The 19,600-nt window shown below is 47.3% G+C and overlaps 1 protein-coding gene across 1 annotated transcript; it reads left to right on the forward strand.

The window, feature by feature from the left end:
• The first annotated feature begins 637 nt into the window (after positions 1 to 637).
• Positions 638 to 18,900, forward strand: LOC116990152. Its single transcript, XM_033047693.1, has 3 exons — positions 638 to 817; positions 11,899 to 12,025; positions 14,119 to 18,900. Exons 2-3 carry the CDS (start codon positions 11,938 to 11,940, stop codon positions 17,886 to 17,888), a joined length of 3,858 nt encoding a protein of 1,285 aa, XP_032903584.1. The 5' UTR covers positions 638 to 817; positions 11,899 to 11,937; the 3' UTR covers positions 17,889 to 18,900.
• Positions 18,901 to 19,600: the final 700 nt, after the last annotated feature.

The raw sequence follows: 19,600 nt of genomic DNA on the forward strand, positions 1-19,600 counted from the left end.
CGCTGGAAGGCAGCAACTCTACCGCTGCACCACTGTGTAATGCCGCCACTAGACCACAACCAGGTAAAGCAAGTATTGAAGGCATGTTGGGTTTTATAGCATGAAACAGCAGGGCTTTGAGCGATGAGGGTACATGTTATGCGTAGGAAGGAACTACAGATGCTGGTTTACACCAAAAGAGAAAAACAGAGTGCTGGAGTAACTCAGCGGGACGGACGGCGTCTCAGAGTGTGCAGGAAGGAACTGCAGATGCTGGTTTAGGCACAAAAAGCTGGAGTAATTCAGCGGGTCAGGCAGCATCTCTGCACAGAAGGAATGGGTGGCGTTTCGGGTCGAGACCCTTCTTCAGTACTTTGTTTCAATAGATTTCACTTTGTTTTCGAAATCCAAGAGGCAAAGCAAGGGTTACTTAAGGGTTACAAGTTGAAGAAACTTATACACAAGCAAGCTTGCAGTATCGGGTGTGCACCGCCCTGGTTTGTGGCCAGGACTACGGGCGTGACTGTTCATCGATTCTGCACATTAAGTGAAAGTGTATTTTCATAGAATTCATTCCAATCTCGGGTGTGGAGATCACTGGAGAATAAATAGCCTTGCTCTGCAGATATCGCCGCTGGCGTGGGAGTCGATTCTCATGTTTGCTGAAAGGAGTCTCGGTACATCTCAGCTCCTAGCGTCGGGGGTTGCGGTCGGTCCAGTGAGATTCTGTGTCTGCACTCAGCACTGATTGTGCTGGGGGGAGCTCCAAGCAAGACCATTCGTCCCATCGTCAACGCTGCAATCCCCTTACAGCTGCAGACGGTCGCTTCCTCGATCGGTGAGTGATGCAGGTTCGTGTCCCAGTATTGGACAAGAAACGAAACATGCGGGAATATTCAGCTAAAGGGTCTCGACCCGAAACGTCACCCATTCATTCTCTCCAGAGATGTTGCCTGTCCCGCTGAGTTACTCCAGCTTTTTATGTATAAAGGCCTGGAGGAACTTAGATAACTTCAAGTAACCCTTGCTCACCATCCCAGTTCTCCTTCCCCGTTCTCCGACCAATCTGACTGTCCTCGTTTACATTTTATCTCTGCCTTGGTGTCACTAGCTAACAACGATCTATTCTACATGTTCCATGATCTACATCCCCTTTGTCTCGTTGTCACACCTTAACCGTCCTTAGCTCTGTGGCTCCCTCTCCCCTGACGCTCAGCCTGAAGAAAGGTCTCGACCCGAAACGTCTCCCGTTCCTTCGATCCAGAGATGCTGCCTGTCCCGCTGATTTACTCCAGCTTTTTGTGGGGGGGGGGGGGGGGGGGGGAGATTAACGGGAGATTAAGGGGGGGGGTAAGTGATTTAATGGGAACCTGAGGGGTGACATTTTCACACAAAGGGTGGTGGGTGTATGGAACGTGCTGCCGGAGGATGTAGTTGAGGCAGGGACTATCCAATGTTTAAGCAACATCTAGACGGGTACATGGATATTTTTGTGTACCTTCGATACCATAGATGCTGCTGCACCCGCTGAGTTTCTCCAGCATTTTTGTGTACCTTCTGCATCTGCAGTTCCTTCTTAGAAACATAGAAACATAGAAATTAGGTGCAGGAGTCGGCCATTCGGCCTTCGAGCCTGCACCACCATTCAATATGATCATGGCTGATCATCCAACTCAGTATCCTGTACCTGCCTTCTCTCCATACCCTCTGATCCCCTTAGCCACAAGGGCCACATCTAACTCCCTCTTAAATATAGCCAATGAACTGGCCTCAACTACCCTCTGTGGCAGGGAGTTCCAGAGATTCACCACTCTCTGTGTGAAAAAAATTCTTCTCATCTCGGTTTTAAAGGATTTCCCCCTTATCCTTAAGCTGTGACCCCTTGTCCTGGACTTCCCCAACATCGGGAGCAATCTTCCTGCATCTAGCCTGTCCAACCCCTTAAGAATTTTGTAAGTTTCTATCAGATCCCCTCTCAATCTCCTAAATTCTAGAGTATAAACCAAGTCTATCCAATCTTTCTTCATAAGACAGTCCTGACATCCCAGGAATCAGTCTGGTGAACCTTCTCTGCACTCCCTCTATGGCAATAATGTCCTTCCTCAGATTTGGAGACCAAAACTGTACGCAATACTCCAGGTGTGGTCTCACCAAGACCATGTACAACTGCAGTAGAACCTCCCTGCTCCTATACTCAAATCCTTTTGCTATGAAAGCTAACATACCATTCGCTTTCTTCACTGCCTGCAGCACCTGCATGCCCACTTTCAATGACTGGTGTACCATGACACCCATGTCTCGCTGCATCTCCCCTTTTCCTAGTCGGCCACCATTTAGATAATAGTCTGCTTTCCTGTTTTTGCCACCAAAATGGATAACCTCACATTTATCCACATTATACTGCATCTGCTAAACATTTGCCCACTCACCCAGCCTATCCAAGTCACCTTGCAGTCTCCTAGCATCCTCCTCACAGCTAACACTGCCCCCCAGCTTAGTGTCATCCGCAAACTTGGAGATATTGCCTTCAATTCCCTCATCCAGATCATTAATATATATTGTAAATAGCTGGGGTCCCAGCACTGAGCCTTGCGGTACCCCACTAGTCACTGCCTGCCATTGTGAAAAGGACCCGTTTACTCCTACTCTTTGCTTCCTGTTTGCCAGACAGTTCTCTATCCACATCAATACTGAACCCCCAATGCCGTGTGCTTTAAGTTTGTAAACTAATCTCTTATGTGGGACCTTGTCGAAAGCCTTCTGGAAGTCCAGATACACCACATCCACTGGTTCTCCCCTATCCACGCTACTAGTTACATCCTCGAAAAATTCTATAAGATTCGTCAGACATGATTTACCTTTTGTAAATCCATGCTGACTTTGTCCAATGATTTCACCACTTTCCAAATGTGCTGCTATCCCATCTTTAATAACTGACTCTAGCAGTTTCCCCACTACCGATGTTAGACTAACTGGTCTGTAATTCCCCGTTTTCTCTCTCCCTCCCTTCTTAAAAAGTGGGGGTACGTTTGCTACCCGCCAATCCTCAGGAACTACTCCAGAATCTAAAGAGTTTTGAAAGATTATTACTAATGCATCCACTATTTCTGGAGCTACTTCCTTAAGTACTCTGGGATGCAGCCTATCTGGCCCTGGGGATTTATCGGCCTTTAATCCATTTAATTTACCCAACACCACTTCCCAGCTAACCTGGATTTCACTCAATTCCGCCAACTCCTTTGACCCGCGGTCCCCTGCTATTTCCGGCAGATTATTTATGTCTTCCTTAGTGAAGACGGAACCAAAGTAGTTATTCAATTGGTCCGCCATATCCTTGTTCCCCATGATCAACTCACCTGTTTATGACTGCAAGGGACCTACATTTGTTTTAACTAATCTCTTTCTTTTCACATATGTATAAAAACTTTTGCAGTCAGTTTTTATGTTCCCTGCCAGTTTTCTTTCATAATCTATTTTTCCTTTCCTAATTAAGCCCTTTGTCCTCCTCTGCTGGTCTCTGAATGTCTCCCAGTCCTCCGGTATGCTGCTTTTTCTGGCTAATTTGTACGCATCATCCTTCACTTTGATACTATCCCTGATTTCCCTTGTTATCCACGGATGCACTACCTTCCCTGATTTATTCTTTTGCCAAACTGGGATGAACAATTTTTGTAGTTCATCCATGCAGTCTTTAAATGTCTTCCATTGCATATCCACCGTCAACCCTTTTAGAATTAATTGCCAGTCAATCTTGGCCAATTCACGTCTCATACCCTCAAAGTTACCTTTCTTTAAGTTCAGAACCATTGTTTCTGAATTAACAATGTCACTCTCCATCCTAATGAAGAACTCAACCATATTATGGTCACTCTTGCCCAAGGGGGCACGTACAACAAGACTACTAACTAACCCTTCCTCATTACTCAATACCCAGTCTAAAATAGCATGCTCTCTCATTGGTTCCTCTACATGTTGATTTAGATAACTATCCCGCATACATTCCAAAAAATCCTCTTCCTCAGCACCCCTGCCAATTTGATTCACCCAATCTATATGTAGATTGAAGTCACCCATTATAACGGTTTTGTCTTTGTCGCACGCATTTCTAATTTCCTGTTTGATACCATCTCCAACTTCACTACTACTGTTAGGTGGCCTGTACACAACACCCACCAGCGTTTTCTGCCCCTTAGTGTTTCGCAGCTCTACCCATACCGATTCCACATCCTGCAAACTAATGTCCTTCCTTTCCATTGCGTTAATCTCCTCTCTAATCAGCAACGCTACCCCACCTCCTTTTCCTTTCTCTCTATCCCTCCTGAATATTGAATATCGCTGGATGTTCAGCTCCCAGCCTTGGTCACCCTGGAGCCATGTCTCCGTGATCCCAACTATATCATTTCATTAATAGCTATCTGCACATTCAACTCATCCACCTTATTACGAATGCTCCTTGCATTGAGACACAAAGCCTTCAGGCTTGTTTTTACAACACTCCTACCCCTTATACAATTTTGTTGAAAAGTGGCCCTTTTTGATTTTTGCCCTGGATTTTCCGGCCTGCCACTTTTACTTTTCACCTTGCTACCTATTGCTTCTACCCTCATTTTACACCCCTCTGTCTCTACGCTCACACATTTAAGAAACCCTTTCCCTTTAACTCCATCCTCCACTAGCCCATTCGACACCCCACCCCCCTTATTCAGTTTAAAACCACCCGTGTAGTAGTGGCAAACCTGCCTGCCAGAATGCTGGTCCCACACCTGTTAAGATGCAATTCGTCCCTTTTGTACAGTTCCCCCTTACCCCAAAACAGATCCCAGTGATCTAAGAATCTAAATCCCTGCCCCGTGCACCAGTTCCTCAGCCACACGTTCAGGTCTCGTATCTCCCTGTTCCTGCTCTCGCCAGCACGAGGAACTGGAACACTTTGAACACTTTGTCTACTCCACTGCGATATCTCCTCAAGGTATGCCTACTTTGAAGAAGTTCTCCTCCTCTCTCCGGAGACAGTTCCCTTTTCCCTTCCTTCTCCCCCCCCCCCCCCCCCCCCCCCCCCCCATCAGTCTGAAGAAGGGTTTCGGCCCGAAACGTCGCCTATTTCCTTCGCTCCATAGATGCTGCTGCACCCGCTGAGTTTCTCCAGCATTTTTCTGTACATGGATAGGACAGTTTTGGAGGGATATGGACCAAACGCGGGCAGGTGAGACAAGTGTAGATGGGACATGTTAGCGGGTGTGAGCAGGTTTCCATGCTGTAACATTCTATTACTTTATAAACCGAAATGTCGTCTGTCCATTTCCAGGTGCTGCCCGTTCCTCCAGCACTTTGTGTACTGCTCATGTATCAGGGTATCTGTACAGTGGGGGTGTGTATCCATCTGTGTGTGTGTGTTTTGTTTTAGTGCTAAAGGCAGGGGTTCATCCTGACCACAGCACTAACAATGGACCTTTGCCTCGGTGTACTGTAACTCCACACAGTGACATGTAGAACTTTGCACCAGAATTAGCAGCATGATTAGTTGAGACATACAGCGTGGAATCGGGCCCTTCGGCCCGCCAACCTGTGATCACCCAGTATACTAGCACTATTCTACACAACTAACGGACAATTTGCAATTTGTAACAAACCCAATTAACCTACAAACCCGCACGTCTTATGCATGTGGGAGGAAACTGGAGCACCCGGAGAAAACCCATGCGTCACAGGGAGGACGTGCAAACTCCATGCAGACAGCAACCGTAGTCGGTCTCGATCCCCGGTCCCTGGCGCTGGAAGGCAGCAACTCTACCGCTGCACCACTGTCCAGTGTCTCCACTAGACCACAACCAGGTAAAGCAAGTATTGAAGGCGTGTTGAGTTTTATAGCATGAAACAGCAGGGCTTTGAGCGATGAGGGTACATGTTATGCGTCGGCAGGAACTGCAGATGTTGGTTTAGACACAAAAAGCTGGAGTAATCCAGCGGGTCAGGCAGCATCTATGGCAGTGACGTGCAGTGAGGTAAATGGCTGGGGAGGCACTGCCTTCTACCCCATCCTAACTTAGTTGTGTGTGTGTGTTAGTTGTGTGTGTGTGTTAGTTGTGTGATGTGTGTGTGTTAGTTGTGTGTGTGTGTGATGTGTGTGTGTTAGTTGTTTGTGCTGATGCTAGCTAACGTGGGGGGATAGCGAAGCAGCGTCAATTACATGGGCTGAGCCAACGCAATTGACGCTTGCTCTCCCTCCACTGGGCTCAAGACACGCCCCCTCAGTGAGGCAGATGTGAGCGCTGCCTCCCCTGATGCTTTCTCATTGCAGTTTTATGAAGAGACCAGCGAGCCTAAATTTAATATATTTATATGTGAAATACGTTACCTGGACTATGAAAGGCGAGGACATGTAATGAAGGGGTCTACAAACATTACATTGGTGACATACATAGAGATAGTAACAGGCACACGCTTATTGCCCGCACTCCATACAGTTTCTGAGGGGTTGCGCAATCAGAGGGGAGGCTCAGCTCGCCGCTGCCTCACCTCTCAGCTCTCCCTGTATTTGCAGCGGAGCTGCGTAAATTTGGTTATAAAAAATGATTGGATTCATATAGAAATTACATTTATAACACAGATCAGTGGAAAAAATCTTTATATTTATTTCATTTTATTATTATTTTTCTTTACTTTTCTTAACAACTATTTTCATTGGGAGTATGACAGGTGAGGCTCTGCCCCCCCTGACCGCACGCCCCTAAACTATCGAGAGAAGGAATGGGTGGTGTTTCGGGTCGAGACGCTTCTTTGTTTCTTTATACTTTGTTTCAATAGATTTCACTTTGTTTTCGAAATCCCCCAAAAAACTGCTCCAGTTCGAACACAGCCCCGCTTCGGTCTCTGCGTTTGTCGCTTCGGATGCAATATCTCCGAATGGGAGGGGAGATATTGAGTTATAACGGTGATATCTCGATCATGCAAGGAGGTCGTGATTCATGGGCCGCGGAACCGGGGGGGGGGGGGGGGGGGGGGGCTAGACATGTTTCAAGGTCTCCGGCTTTGGACGAGGCACTGCTGTGCTCTGAGCGACCCGGTCGTGGGTGTTGGAGAGCTGGGGTGGAGGGAGGGATGGAAGCAGAAGTGGCGGGGGCAGATGCGGACGGGAAGCCGGGCTTGGCGAGTATTTGCCGGGCCAGCGAGTCCCTCGCTGCCGCTCCGGCCATGGAGCAGCCTCAGTGCAAGAGTCCCGGGCCGTCGCAAGCGTAGCGCCGCTCCTGTGAGAGTCTCTGCACTGAATTCGCCCTGGTGACCGGCATGGACCAGGCCGCGGCTCGGTGCATCATGGAGGACAACCAGTGGCTGCTGGAAGTAGGTACCAAGCATTGGTTAGAAGCGGTGGAAGATAGTGGCCTTCAAATGGGGGTGGTTGCAGAAAACATCCTGCTTGCCTGCTAGATTTTCACTTACTGTAACTGCAAATATTCCCGATGTTGGGGGAGTCCAGAACCAGGGGTCACAGTTTAAGAATGAGGTGTAGGCCATTTAGGATTGAGATGAGGACAAACTTTCTTCACCCAGAGAGTTGTGAATCTGTTGAATTATCTGTCGCAGAAGGCAGTGGAGGCCAGTTCACTGGATGTTTGCAAGAGAGAGTTACATTTAGCTTTTGGGGCTAAAGGAATCTAGGGATATGGGGGAAAAACAGGAAAGGGGCACTAATTTTAGATGAACAACCATGATCAGATTGAATGGCAGTGCTGGCTCAAAGGGCTGAATGGCCTATTCCTGCACCTATTTTCTATGTTTCTATGCTTAAGTATATAGCAGTAAAACTCATGCATGGTGGAGGTATAATGTAGTCATAGAGTGATACAGTGTGAAAGCAGGCCCTTTGGCGCAACTTGCCCACACCTACCAACATGTCCCAGCGACACTACCTGCTTTTGATCCACATCCCTCCAAACCTGTCCTGTCCATGTATCAGTCTAACTGTTTCTTAAATGTTGGGCCGAAACCTTCTTTGAGTCTGAAGAAGGGTTTCGGCCTGAAACATTGCCTATTTCCTTCACTCCATAGATGCTGCCGCACCTGCTGAGTTCCTCCAGCATTTCTATCTACCTTCGATTTTCCAGCATCTGCAGTTCCTTCTTAAACATTTTGTCTACCTCTTTTATTAATGTAATAGTTTGATGATTCTAAATTCAAATCAAAATGAAATATACGTCAAAAGAAGAATGCAAACTTTCAAAATACTCTGATTTTTCCCCGAGCAAAACATAATTCGTATGACTTCGCAAAATCAGGAAATGTTATGATCATTTCTTGTCCCTTTCTCCAAACAAAAAAAACAATTGAAATTATAACACATTTTTTAAAATGTCAAATTTTCTGTACCGTGGAAGGCACTGGCATTGATCCGGGGTGGGGAGGGGGTGTTGGCCTGTGGCGGATGTGGGGGACGGCCTGTATTATTATCCCCCAGTTTTTTTAGGTCAAGCAATAACAAAAATAATAATCACCTGCTCCTATCTCTCATGTAGGCCTTACATTATCTTAAAAATACTTCAAACAAAAAACATTGAAATCATACTTCCACAATGCATTAAAACATGATTTTAATACATCAAATTTCAAAAAGTCCCTACCGTGGGTGGGGGGGGGGGGGGGGGGCACACCCACCCCCCACACGGGCGCGCCACTCCCTCGTTGGGTACCCCCAATGCCAGTGATCAGTGATCACTAAGCCCCCCACTTTCAAACTCTGCAGTCTCTGGTAAGAGGCGGGAGGAATACATTTGTTCGAGGCTCAAGCCAGCAATCATTGTTGGGCGAATATTTTGGTTATTTCAAATGCAAACTTTGTTCGCAATGACAAAAGATGTGCAGACAAAAAGACTTCAGACAGTCTCTATACATTTAATAGTATCACACTATGTACTGCTGGCACCTGCACTTATCTTTAACGAAAACACAATGATAGACACAAAAAGCTGGAGTAACTCAGTGGGTCAGGCAATATCTCTGGTGAAAAGAAATAGGTAGACACAACATTCTGGAGTAACTCAGGGGGACAGGCAGCATCTCTGGAGAGAAGGAATGGGTAACATGTCAGGCCTGGACCCTTCTTCAGTCTGATGTCAGGGGAGTGGGAGGTACATCATGATCATACGTTATTATACAAGTGTGTTTTGCAACATATACAAGGAATTTGATTTGCCATACGGTCATACCAGAAAAAGTAACAAAACACACAAAATATATTTAAAAATGAACATCCACCAGCGTCTCCTCCACATTCCTCACTGTGATGGAAGGCAAAAAAAACCCGTCAAATTTCTTTCCTTACTTGTTCTCCCGCGGTCGGGGGCCTCGAGCCTTCTGTTGATGGGACGATCTTGGCTCCCGTAGCCGGCGGCGTTCGAGCCCTCTGCAACCAAAATATGAGGTGCTATTTCATATTCACAAGGAATATGTTTCATAAGGAATAGGTGACAGTTTCAGATCGAGACCATTCTTCAAACCTTTGCCACAATTGTGGGCCATTTACTTTGTTAGTCATAGTGATACAGCGTGGAAACGGGCCCTACATCCCAACCTGCCCACACCAGCCAATATGTCCCAGCTACACTAGTCCCACCTGCCTACATTTGGACATAAGCGATAGGTGCACCATTCTCCAGCCTTCTCCCCACAACCCCTGATACCCATACTAACCAAGAATCTATCTATCTCTGCCTGAAAGATGACAAAGACCAGCAGGGGCGCCGGGGAGATGGCAGCCCTGCCCGGTGTGTGTTCGTTTTTTCATCTTTTTTTATTTTAAGCGTTTGTTGAATGTGTGTTTTAATGTTGCTCGGTTTGCTTTGTGTGTGGGGGGGAGAGGGGATGGGGTAAACTTTTTTTCAGGCTCATCACATTCTTCAGGCTCTGCGGCCTTCGATCGATGGAGCTGGAAGCCTCATCGGACTGTCGTGGACCCCACCGCGGGGCGCGGACTTAACATCGGAGCTGATCCCTTGCCTGCGATCACTCCCACGCGGAATTAACACCAAGGGCTCGCAGTCTCGAGTGAGGCTAGTCAGGAGCTCTAACGCCGCAGAAGGTTCGTCCAGCCCCGACATGAGGTTCGATTGCCCGGTGCGAGGGAGCTGACATCCCCCCGATGCGGGAGCTGAACGTCTCGACGCGGATGGCCCGAACGCTGCCGGCTGGTGGAGTCAAGACCGACCCGTCAACTGGGGCTCGAGGAAGAACAAAAGGAAGAGACTTGAACTTTATTTTGCCTTCCATCACAGTGAGGAATGTGTAGGAGTCACTCTGGTGGATGTTCATTTTAAAATGTGTTTTTGAGTGATCTGTTGCTTTTAATTGTATGACTGACCTGGCCAATGAAATTCCTTGTATGTTGCATACTTGTGGGGAGAAGGCAAATAAAATCTGATTCTAATTCTGAAATACATCCACTGACTTGGCCTCCACAGCCTTCTGTGGCAATTAATTCCAGGTTTACCAACCTCTGACGAAAGAAAGTCCTTCTCATCTCCCTGCTAAAAAAACAGCCTTTAATCCTGAGGTTATGACCTCTAGTCCTACTCTCACACTAGTGGAAACATCCTCTCCACATCCACTTTATCCAAGCCATTCATTATTCTGTACGTTTCAGTGAGGTCCCCCCTCATTCTTCTAAACTCAATAAGTTAAGAATGGTCCATATACCTCCAAACCTGTCCTATCCATGTACCTGTCTAATTGTTAAGAAACAGTTGCGATAGTACCTGTCTCAGCTACCTCTTCTAGCAGCTTGTTCCATACACACACCACTCTCAGTGTGAAAAGGTTACCAGTCAGATTTCTATTAAATCTTTTCCCCTTGGATACAGTGGATGTGGAGGGGATGTTTCCACTAGTGGGAGAGTCTAGTACTAGAGGTCATAGCCTCAGAATTAATGGATGTTCTTTTAAGAAGGAGATGTGGAGGAATTTCTTTAGTCAGAGGGTGGTGAATCTGTGGGATTTTTTGCCACAGAAGGCTCTGGAAGCAAAACCAGTTAGTATATTTAAGGCAGAGAAAGATTCTTGATTAGTACGGGTATGAAAGGTTATTAGGAGAAGGCAGGAGAATGGGGTTACTAGGGAGATATAGATTAGCCATGAATGGCGGAGACTTGATGGGCCAAATGGCCTAATTCTACTCCTATCACTTATGATCTTCACCTTGTTTTCCTTCCCTTGTTTGAGGGGTATCTCCACCGGACCCTGCCCCCCAATGTCCAGCAGCGGAAGGACCCTAGACAATGGTCCTCCCCCATGGAGCCTTGGCGTTGGCTGCACCAAGCTACAGTGCATCCCTCAGCACGTACTCCTGCAGTGTGGAGCGGGCCAGTCGGCAACATTCCCCAATGGATGTCTGGCTGAAATTTCTTTCCCGAAAGGAAGGAATTTTCAAGGCAGGAATGTGGGACCAGATGGATTGTTCTTACCCAGAGCTAGTAGGGACTCAATGGGCAGAATGGCCTTCATCCACACTAAAATCATACTGTGATTCTCAGTGCAATAGTTAACATCTCTCTACATAAACACTGGCGCAGAGGTGGAGTTGCTGCCTCACAGCGCCAGGGACCCGGGTTAGATCCTGACCACGGGTGCTGTCTGTACGGAGTTTGTACGTTCTCCCTGGGACCTGCGTGGGTTTTCTCCGAGATCTTCAGTTTCCTCCCACACTCCAAAGATGTACAGGTTTATAGGTGAATTGTCTTGGTATAAATGTAAATTATCCCGAGCGTGTGTAGGATAGTGTTAGTTTTTGGGGATCTTGGCCGGCACGGACTCGATGGGCTGAAGGGCCTGTTTCCGCACTGTATCTCTAAACTAATCCTTTTTGGTCACATCTTCAAAAAGCCGTACATCGAGTGGATTCATCTTCATATTTTATTCCTCGTTCTGTTTCAGATCACTGGATTTTGTTGACTGTCCATTTCCGGTTCAGTGATGAGTGAGTGCTTGCAACTGGCCACTCTGGGCCGGCCTTTCCAGTTGGGAATGCTGTACGACTGCCGATCAGATGCTCTGATCCCAGGTACTGGAATGTCTTCACACAAATCATGAAGTCACATGAGCCCAGAGTAGGTGAAACGAAAGACATGATAAGGGAATAACATATAGTGCAAGGTAAAGCCAGCAAAGTCCGATCAAGGGTGGTCCAAGGGTCACCAACGAGGTAGATAGTGGTTCAGGACTGCTCTCTGGTTGTGGTAGGATTCACATTACCTTCCACTCAATGAATTTCAACATGAGGGATTTTGTCAAATGCCCTCTGGTATGGGTTGGTATGGGGGGTGATCTTATACAGGTGTGTAAAAACATGAGAGGACTAGATTGGGTAGATGCACAGAGTCACTTGCCCAGAGTAGGGGAATCAAGGACAAGAGGACATGGGTTTAAGGTGAAGGGGAAAAGATTTAATAGGAATCTGAGGAGTAACTTTTTCACACAATGGGTGGTGGATGTATGGAACAAGCTGCCAGAGGAGGTAGTTGAGGCTGGGATCATCCCAATGGTTAAGAAACAGTTAAATGGGTACATGGGTAGGACAGGTTTAGAGGGGTATGGCAGGCAGGTGGGATCAGTGTAGCTGGGACATGTTTGTCAGTGTGGGCAAGTCAGGCCTCTTAAAGGGCCTGTCCCACTTATGTGACCTTTACAGGCGAATGCAGGCACCCGTGATAGGTCGTCGAAATTTTCAACATGTTGAGAATTCAGCGGCGACCAGAAAGACACTACGACTCTCTGGAGACCTCTCACGACCATAGGAGACCTCTCACGACCATACAGGCGACCCCTGGCGACATGTCACGGGTGACCTCTCACGACCATACAGGCGACCCCTGGCGACATGTCACGGGAGACCTCTCACGACCATACAGGCGACCCCTGGCGACATGTCACGGGTGACCTCTCACTACCATACAGGCGACCCCTGGCGACATGTCACGGGAGACCTTCACGACCATAGGAGACCTCTCATGACAATACTGTATGGTCGTGAGAGGTCTCCAAAGAGTCATAGCATCTTTCTGGTCGCTGCTGAATTTTCAACAAATTGAAAATTTTGGCGACCTATCACGGGTGCCGGCAGTCGCCTGTAAAGGTCACTTAAGTGGGACAGGCCCTTTACATGCTGCATCACTCTATGATACAGTGGTGGTCATTGCAGGGCCATAAGTTCAGGTCACCAATGGTGACCACAACTTTGTCAGTTATAGTCCAGTTTATACAGTGGATTGAATATTGAGCGGCACGGTGGCACAGAGCTAGAGTTGCTGCCATACAGAACCAGAGACCCAGGTTCGATCCTGACTACCTGTGCTGTCTGTACAGAGTTTGTACTTTCTCCCCGTGACCTGCGTGAATTTTCTCCGGGATCTCCGGTTTACCTCCCACACTGCAAGGACGTACAGTTTTGAAGGTTAATTGGCTTAGTAAAATTGTAAATTGTTCCTAGTGTGTGCAGGATAGTGTTAGCATGCGGGGATCACTGGTTGTCGCGGGCCTGATGGGCCGAAGGGCCTGTTTCCGCACCATATTTCTAAACTAAACTAAACATGGATATTTGAAGAATATTTGAAGATGATCCAAGTCAACGCTTATCCATGTTCTCCTGAATTGCCTCCTGACCCGCTGTAGCACTCAATATGTTTTTTGTTTAGTTTAGAGATACAGCACAGAAACAGGCCCTTTGGCCCACCGAGTCCACACCGACCAACGATCCCCGTACATTAACACTATCCAACCCACACTTGGGACAATGTTACATTTATACCAAGCCAATGAATCTACAAACCTGTACGCCTTTGGTGTGCGGGAGGAAACCGAAGATCTCAGTGAAAACCCCACGCGGTCACGGGGAGAACGTACAAACTCTGCACAGACAGCACCCGTAGTCAGGATCGAACCCAGGTCTGTGGCGGTGTAAGCGCTGTAAGGCAGCTACTCTACCGCTGTGCCACCAAGCCGCACCTATTGTTCATGTGATCAGTCCAGTGAGTGTAGAGTGTTTTACTTTCAGCCCAAGACATAGCCTGTACAGAGATTGAATCTGCTGAAGGAATATTATTCACTTTGAGTAATTTTAACAATATTAACAGTTTTGATCGCTGATTTATCCTGTAGGCGTCACCTTGTGGGACTTACAGACACTGCAGAACAACCTTGATCGTCGTGACCAGCCCAGCACTGAGTTTCACATCATTGCATCAGACTCCATGGAGAAGAAAGCCAATGCCCTCGATGTGTCAGCATCACTGAAGGCGAGTTTCCTGGGTGGGTTAGTGGAGGTGAAAGGGTCGGCAAAATATCTCAGAGACACGAAGGAATCAAAGCAACAAGCACGAGTTACCCTTCAGTACAAAGCAACAACCAGGTTTGAACAACTGACAATGAGTCACTTAGGGAGACAGAATATTACCTACCCGAGTGTGTTTGATGAGGGCTCAGCCACCCATGTCATTACAGCAGTGTTGTATGGGGCCCAGGCCTTCTTTGTGTTTGACCAAATGGCTTCATCAACAGAGAAGATACAGGATATTCAGGGTAACATGGAGGCAACAATTAAATGTCTCCCTATGATTGCGATTCAGGGCGAGGCCTCCCTAGAAATGACAGAAGAACACAAGTCTCATACCGAGAAATTTAGCTGCACCTTTTACGGGGACTTCTCGTTGAAGAACAATCCCACCACCTTCAAAGACGCCATCAATATCTATGCAACACTTCCAAACCTACTGGGCTCAGATGGAGAACATTCAGTGCCCATCACAGTCTGGCTCTATCCTCTCAATAAACTTGACTCGAAAGCTGCCCAGCTGGTGAGGGAGATCAGCGTGCGACTGGTCAATCGCTGCCAGGATGTCCTAGAACAGCTCAATGAGGCCGTGATGAGGTGCAATGACCTGATGAAAGACAGTGTCGCAGTTCAGTTTCCTGAAATTATAAATATTATACTTCGATTCCAAAAGATGTGTCTGGAGTACAAATTAGGTTTCCAGGGGACTATATGTAAAGTTTTACCGTCCATCCGGGGAGGCGGCGAGGAGGAAGTGTTGCTGGTGAATATACTGAAGAACAGGGAGCAGTCACCATTCAAACACCAGGCACTGACCACATGGCTGGATGACAAGGCACGGGAGATGAGGGTTGTGGGACGTTACCTCAGAATATTGAAAGATATACCAGTTGTGAAATCAGAGAGTGAGTTAGATGAAATGTTTATGGATTTAGCAACAGTTTACGTGGTCTGCTTTACATTTACAAAATTACATCATGAGGATCTCTACCTGTCAGAGGCAAACAACTACCTCCAATCTCCCACAGCTCAGAAAATAGAGACACAACCTCCTGTTGATGGAGCCTGTACAAAACGACAAAGTGACTCCTGGCTTACCTTGCCATCTGTGTCCCAGCAGATGAGGAAGACATCAGAATCATTCCTGGAATTTGCCACCGCCAATATAGCAGATGGGAAAATAAAATTTGCTGTTGGATCTGTGCGGGATGACAGCAACATAGGAGCCTCAATTTACCTGTATGATGGAGGACGTCTGGAGAACCAGTGCTTTGTTCCTCCGTCACAGCCCGAGATACCTACGTCTAGTAGAACAACACATGACAGTGTGACTCTGCAGTTACAGCCACCAACATTTGGTGCCGGTGAGATTGTGGGCTACAAGGTAGAGTACCGAGGTAGCCAGCAGGAGGAATGGACAATTCTGGATACACCTGATCAATGCCACTCCTTCACAATACCTGGGTTAGAGCCACACCAGGAGTATCACTTCCGATACAGAGCAGTGACCAAGGTAGGGGTCAGCAAGGTTAGTGAGAGCTACAGGGGCATCACCCGGCCAGCAAGTCCACCTGGTAAACCAGTCTTCCAGGATTGTTCACCCAGCGCAGCACTGCACTGGGACAGACCAGGTCAGATTGGAGCTGATGTTAATATATTTCGGTACAGCATTGAATATAGAGAAGAACCGTCAGTTAATTTAACCATGAAAGGTGGATTATGGGAGGAAGTTAAGACAACAGACACACAATGCCACTATTGTTTAGAGGGACTGAAACCCATGACCGTCTACCGAGTCCGAGTGTCTGCTGACTGTGGTGAAACAGGGTCTAGTGAAGCAAGTGAGGAGGTTTCAATAAAAATAGGAAACACACCAATCAGAATAGCCCGGAAACTTCGCACAGACACTAAATTAATATCCAAAGGAAACCCTTCCATTTACAAGCTCAAACTACAGGAGGAGATAGCTGATAAAGTCAAACAGCTTGTGAAATGCTCCTTCGGAAAACCCACCTCAAAACACACAAAGACAATTATGGTTCTGGGAGCAACTGGCTCAGGAAAGACAACCCTCATCAATGGGATGATCAACTACATCTTGGGCGTGGAATGGGGAGACAATTTCAGATACAAGTTAATAGCGGAGGAAACAGGAAAATCCCAGGCTGAGAGTCAGACATCCTCCATCACTGCCTACCAGCTCCACCATCAGAAAGGATTTAACATCGATTACTCTCTGACGATCATTGACACACCAGGATTCGGGGACACCAGGGGCATCAGCCGGGATCAACTGATCACTGAGCAAATCCGTGAATTCTTCTCTTCCCCACAGGGTGTTGATCAGATTGATGCCGTGTGTTTTGTTGCTCAAGCCTCCCTGGCTCGCCTGACTCACGCACAGAAATATGTCTTTGATTCGATTCTTGCTATTTTTGGCAAAGATATTGCAGAAAACATTCAGATCCTGGTGACGTTCGCAGACGGACAGCCTCCCCCCATCCTGAGTGCCCTGAAATTAGCTGAGGTACCGTGTCCCAAAGACAAGTGTACGGGTCTGCCAGTACACTTCAAGTTTAACAATTCAGCCATTTTTGCCCAGCGTCCAACCTCTGGAAACTATGGCAACGAGTGCAGATCCCATGACAGCGGAGTAGGGGGAGGGAACGATGATAACTTTGATGCAATGTTTTGGAAGATGGGAGCAAACAGTATGAAGAAATTCTTTACAGCTCTGAACACAATGGAAACCAAAAGTTTGAGTTTAACCAGAGAGGTTCTGAAGGAACGTAAGCAGCTGGAAGTTGCAGTGGTGGGATTGCAGACGCAGATCCGAGTTGGTCTCACCAAACTGGAAGAACTCAGGAAAACGGAACAAGCTCTGAACCAACACCAAACCGAGCTGGATGCAAATAAAAACTTTGACTACGAGATTGAAGTTACACATCCAGTAAAGGAGGATATTAGTGGGACTGGTTATTATATAACCAACTGTCAGAAATGTTTCTTTACCTGCCACTTTCCCTGCGGCTATTCTAACGACGATGATAAACGTGAATGTTGTGCAATGGACCAACAAGGGAACTGTATGGTCTGTCCACTAAAGTGCATCTGGAATGTTCACTTCAACCAAAAGTACAAGTTTGATTATGTAACGAAAAAGGAGAAGAAGACATACAGTGAGCTGAAAGAAAAGTACGAGAAGGCCTATGGTGCGAAGATGAGCCAACAGAATGTTATGGAATCACTTAAGCAGGAGTTTGCTGACGTGAAGTACACAGTTCTGGCGCTGATTGATCAATTATCTGGCAGCATTAGACGACTTGAAGAAATAGCTCTGAGGCCAAACCCATTATCCACCCCAGCTTACATTGACCTCATGATTCAGTCTGAGAAAGAAGAGGCGAAGCCCGGGTTCATGGAGCGAATTCAGACACTGGGGAAAGTAAAGGAACAGGCAGAGTTAATACAAAAGGTAGCAAATAATGAGAATATGTTACCAGGGGGGTTGAAGGGAGGTCCAATGGTTGGGAAAAGTGCTGGAAAAAAGACAGAAGGAAGATTTTCTAAAGTAATAAATTGGTTCACATTCAAATAGTAGATGATAACAATTCCAACTGTTCCCAATAGAGGGTGCAAATGTTTCACTCAGCCCTGAAACAATCCATTCTTCTAATTCCCCCTCCTTCTCCTGCCTCACCTTCCCACAGCCTTTCACACCACACCTTGCTTCTTCAATGCTGCCCCACCATCACCAGCTAGCTGCCACTCCCTTCACCCTGCTACTTGGCCAAGTACCACATCATTACCTCATGAGAGCCTGAAGAATCTATCCACAACCCTTCCTGTTCCATGTTCATGTTACCGCGCGGAAAGCTCACCTAAATCACGGCGCCCAATTCTTCACTAGATGGGCTGCCCCCTGCACTAGATCATAACCTTCTTCCCCAAACCCCACTCTGTCCGTGAGGTCAGACGGCACATTTCCCACTCAGCGTCAGAGGAGGGGAAGCTTTCTGTCAGCTCTGTGTCTCTCCCTGGTCATCGCCAGAGTTCGAGTCACGGGCTGGTGGGGGGTAATGTAGTCATAGACAATGTCATGGAAACTGTTCTATCCCCCCCCCCCCCCCCCCCAGCCTCAGGACAAGATACAGAGTGCGCGTCAAACTCAGCAGGACTCGACCTCTGTCGCCACTGAGACAGCGACACACACACAGGAACTCCTCCAGCTCACAGGCACGTTGAGAAGTTGGTCTCATCAAGAGCACGAGAAGGACCAAATGAAATGGAGCATCACATCACAGAACAACCTCCTTCACTCTCCATGTGCTCACCACTCAGGGATCAGTACCTTCCATGTCCTGGACACCATCACCCGATGGACAATGGACCTTCTCCATGAAGAAGGAGCCTCAGGCCAAAGCCAACCAAATACCCCCACCTGCACACAAAACCATCTGCAAGAGGGACCACAGGGCACCAGACATCTGGGAACTAGAGCTGGGAGACAGCTGCTGAGTATCGCCGTCATTGGAATGTGATCCAGAGTAGATTACATGGTGGTGTTTACAGGGAGATGTGGAACTGGTTAAAAGCAAATATTGGTTGGGCGAGCTAGACTGCCTTCCAGACACGATGGACTGAATGGCCTTCTGCCGTGCTGTGACTATCCCAGATTGCACCAGACCCATTCTCCAGCTTGACCTTCACCTTGATGTGAGCTTCTGGTTCCATGTTTATTATATTACCGAGGTCTTGTTCTACCTTCGAGACTTGGGATAAAAGCATCGGTGAAATTCAGGTATAGGGTAATGAGTGAGGATGGGGAAGGACATCTGAGCCCCCTTGTGAACAGGCTCAGAGTCCCTCTTGAACTCAGGGACAGGGTACGAGCTTACTTTCCCCGCTGCCTAATGCACATCCTGTTCATCGATTCGCCAGCAACTGAGGCAGAGTTTCTGTGTCCCAGCTGGTAACGGGACTGAGTCACCACATTGACTCCTTCCTGCCCTGCTGTGGCACATGCCTAGCCTGCAAGTCCTGCATATCGGAATGGAGTTCCTCCTAGTCCCGATGGCATTTCATGCATTTTGCAAGTCCTGGCCTTGTTTGTCCTCCCAAATCATATCTCATATCGGCAGTGACTCCCACCTACCATCCCTCTGTCCATTTCACCAAATGAACAATATATCAAGTAGTCTCAGACTAGACTGCTCATGACTGACATCAATTTACATGTCATCTTCAAACTTGCTAATCAGACTTCTGTCTTGAGATAAAAATCATTCTTCTTTTCAACTGTCAGGCCCC

The sequence above is a fragment of the Amblyraja radiata genome, chromosome 30 (assembly GCF_010909765.2).
Source record: "Amblyraja radiata isolate CabotCenter1 chromosome 30, sAmbRad1.1.pri, whole genome shotgun sequence".
Taxonomy (NCBI): Eukaryota; Metazoa; Chordata; class Chondrichthyes; order Rajiformes; family Rajidae; genus Amblyraja; species Amblyraja radiata.

Bases quoted from the DNA above. Each gene is read 5' to 3' on its own strand.
- LOC116990152 (XM_033047693.1), top strand. From the start codon at position 11,938: ATGAGTGAGTGCTTGCAACTGGCCACTCTGGGCCGGCCTTTCCAGTTG. The intron at 12,026-14,118 runs GTACTGGAATGT...TTTATCCTGTAG, and splicing joins ATCAGATGCTCTGATCCCAG to GCGTCACCTTGTGGGACTTA.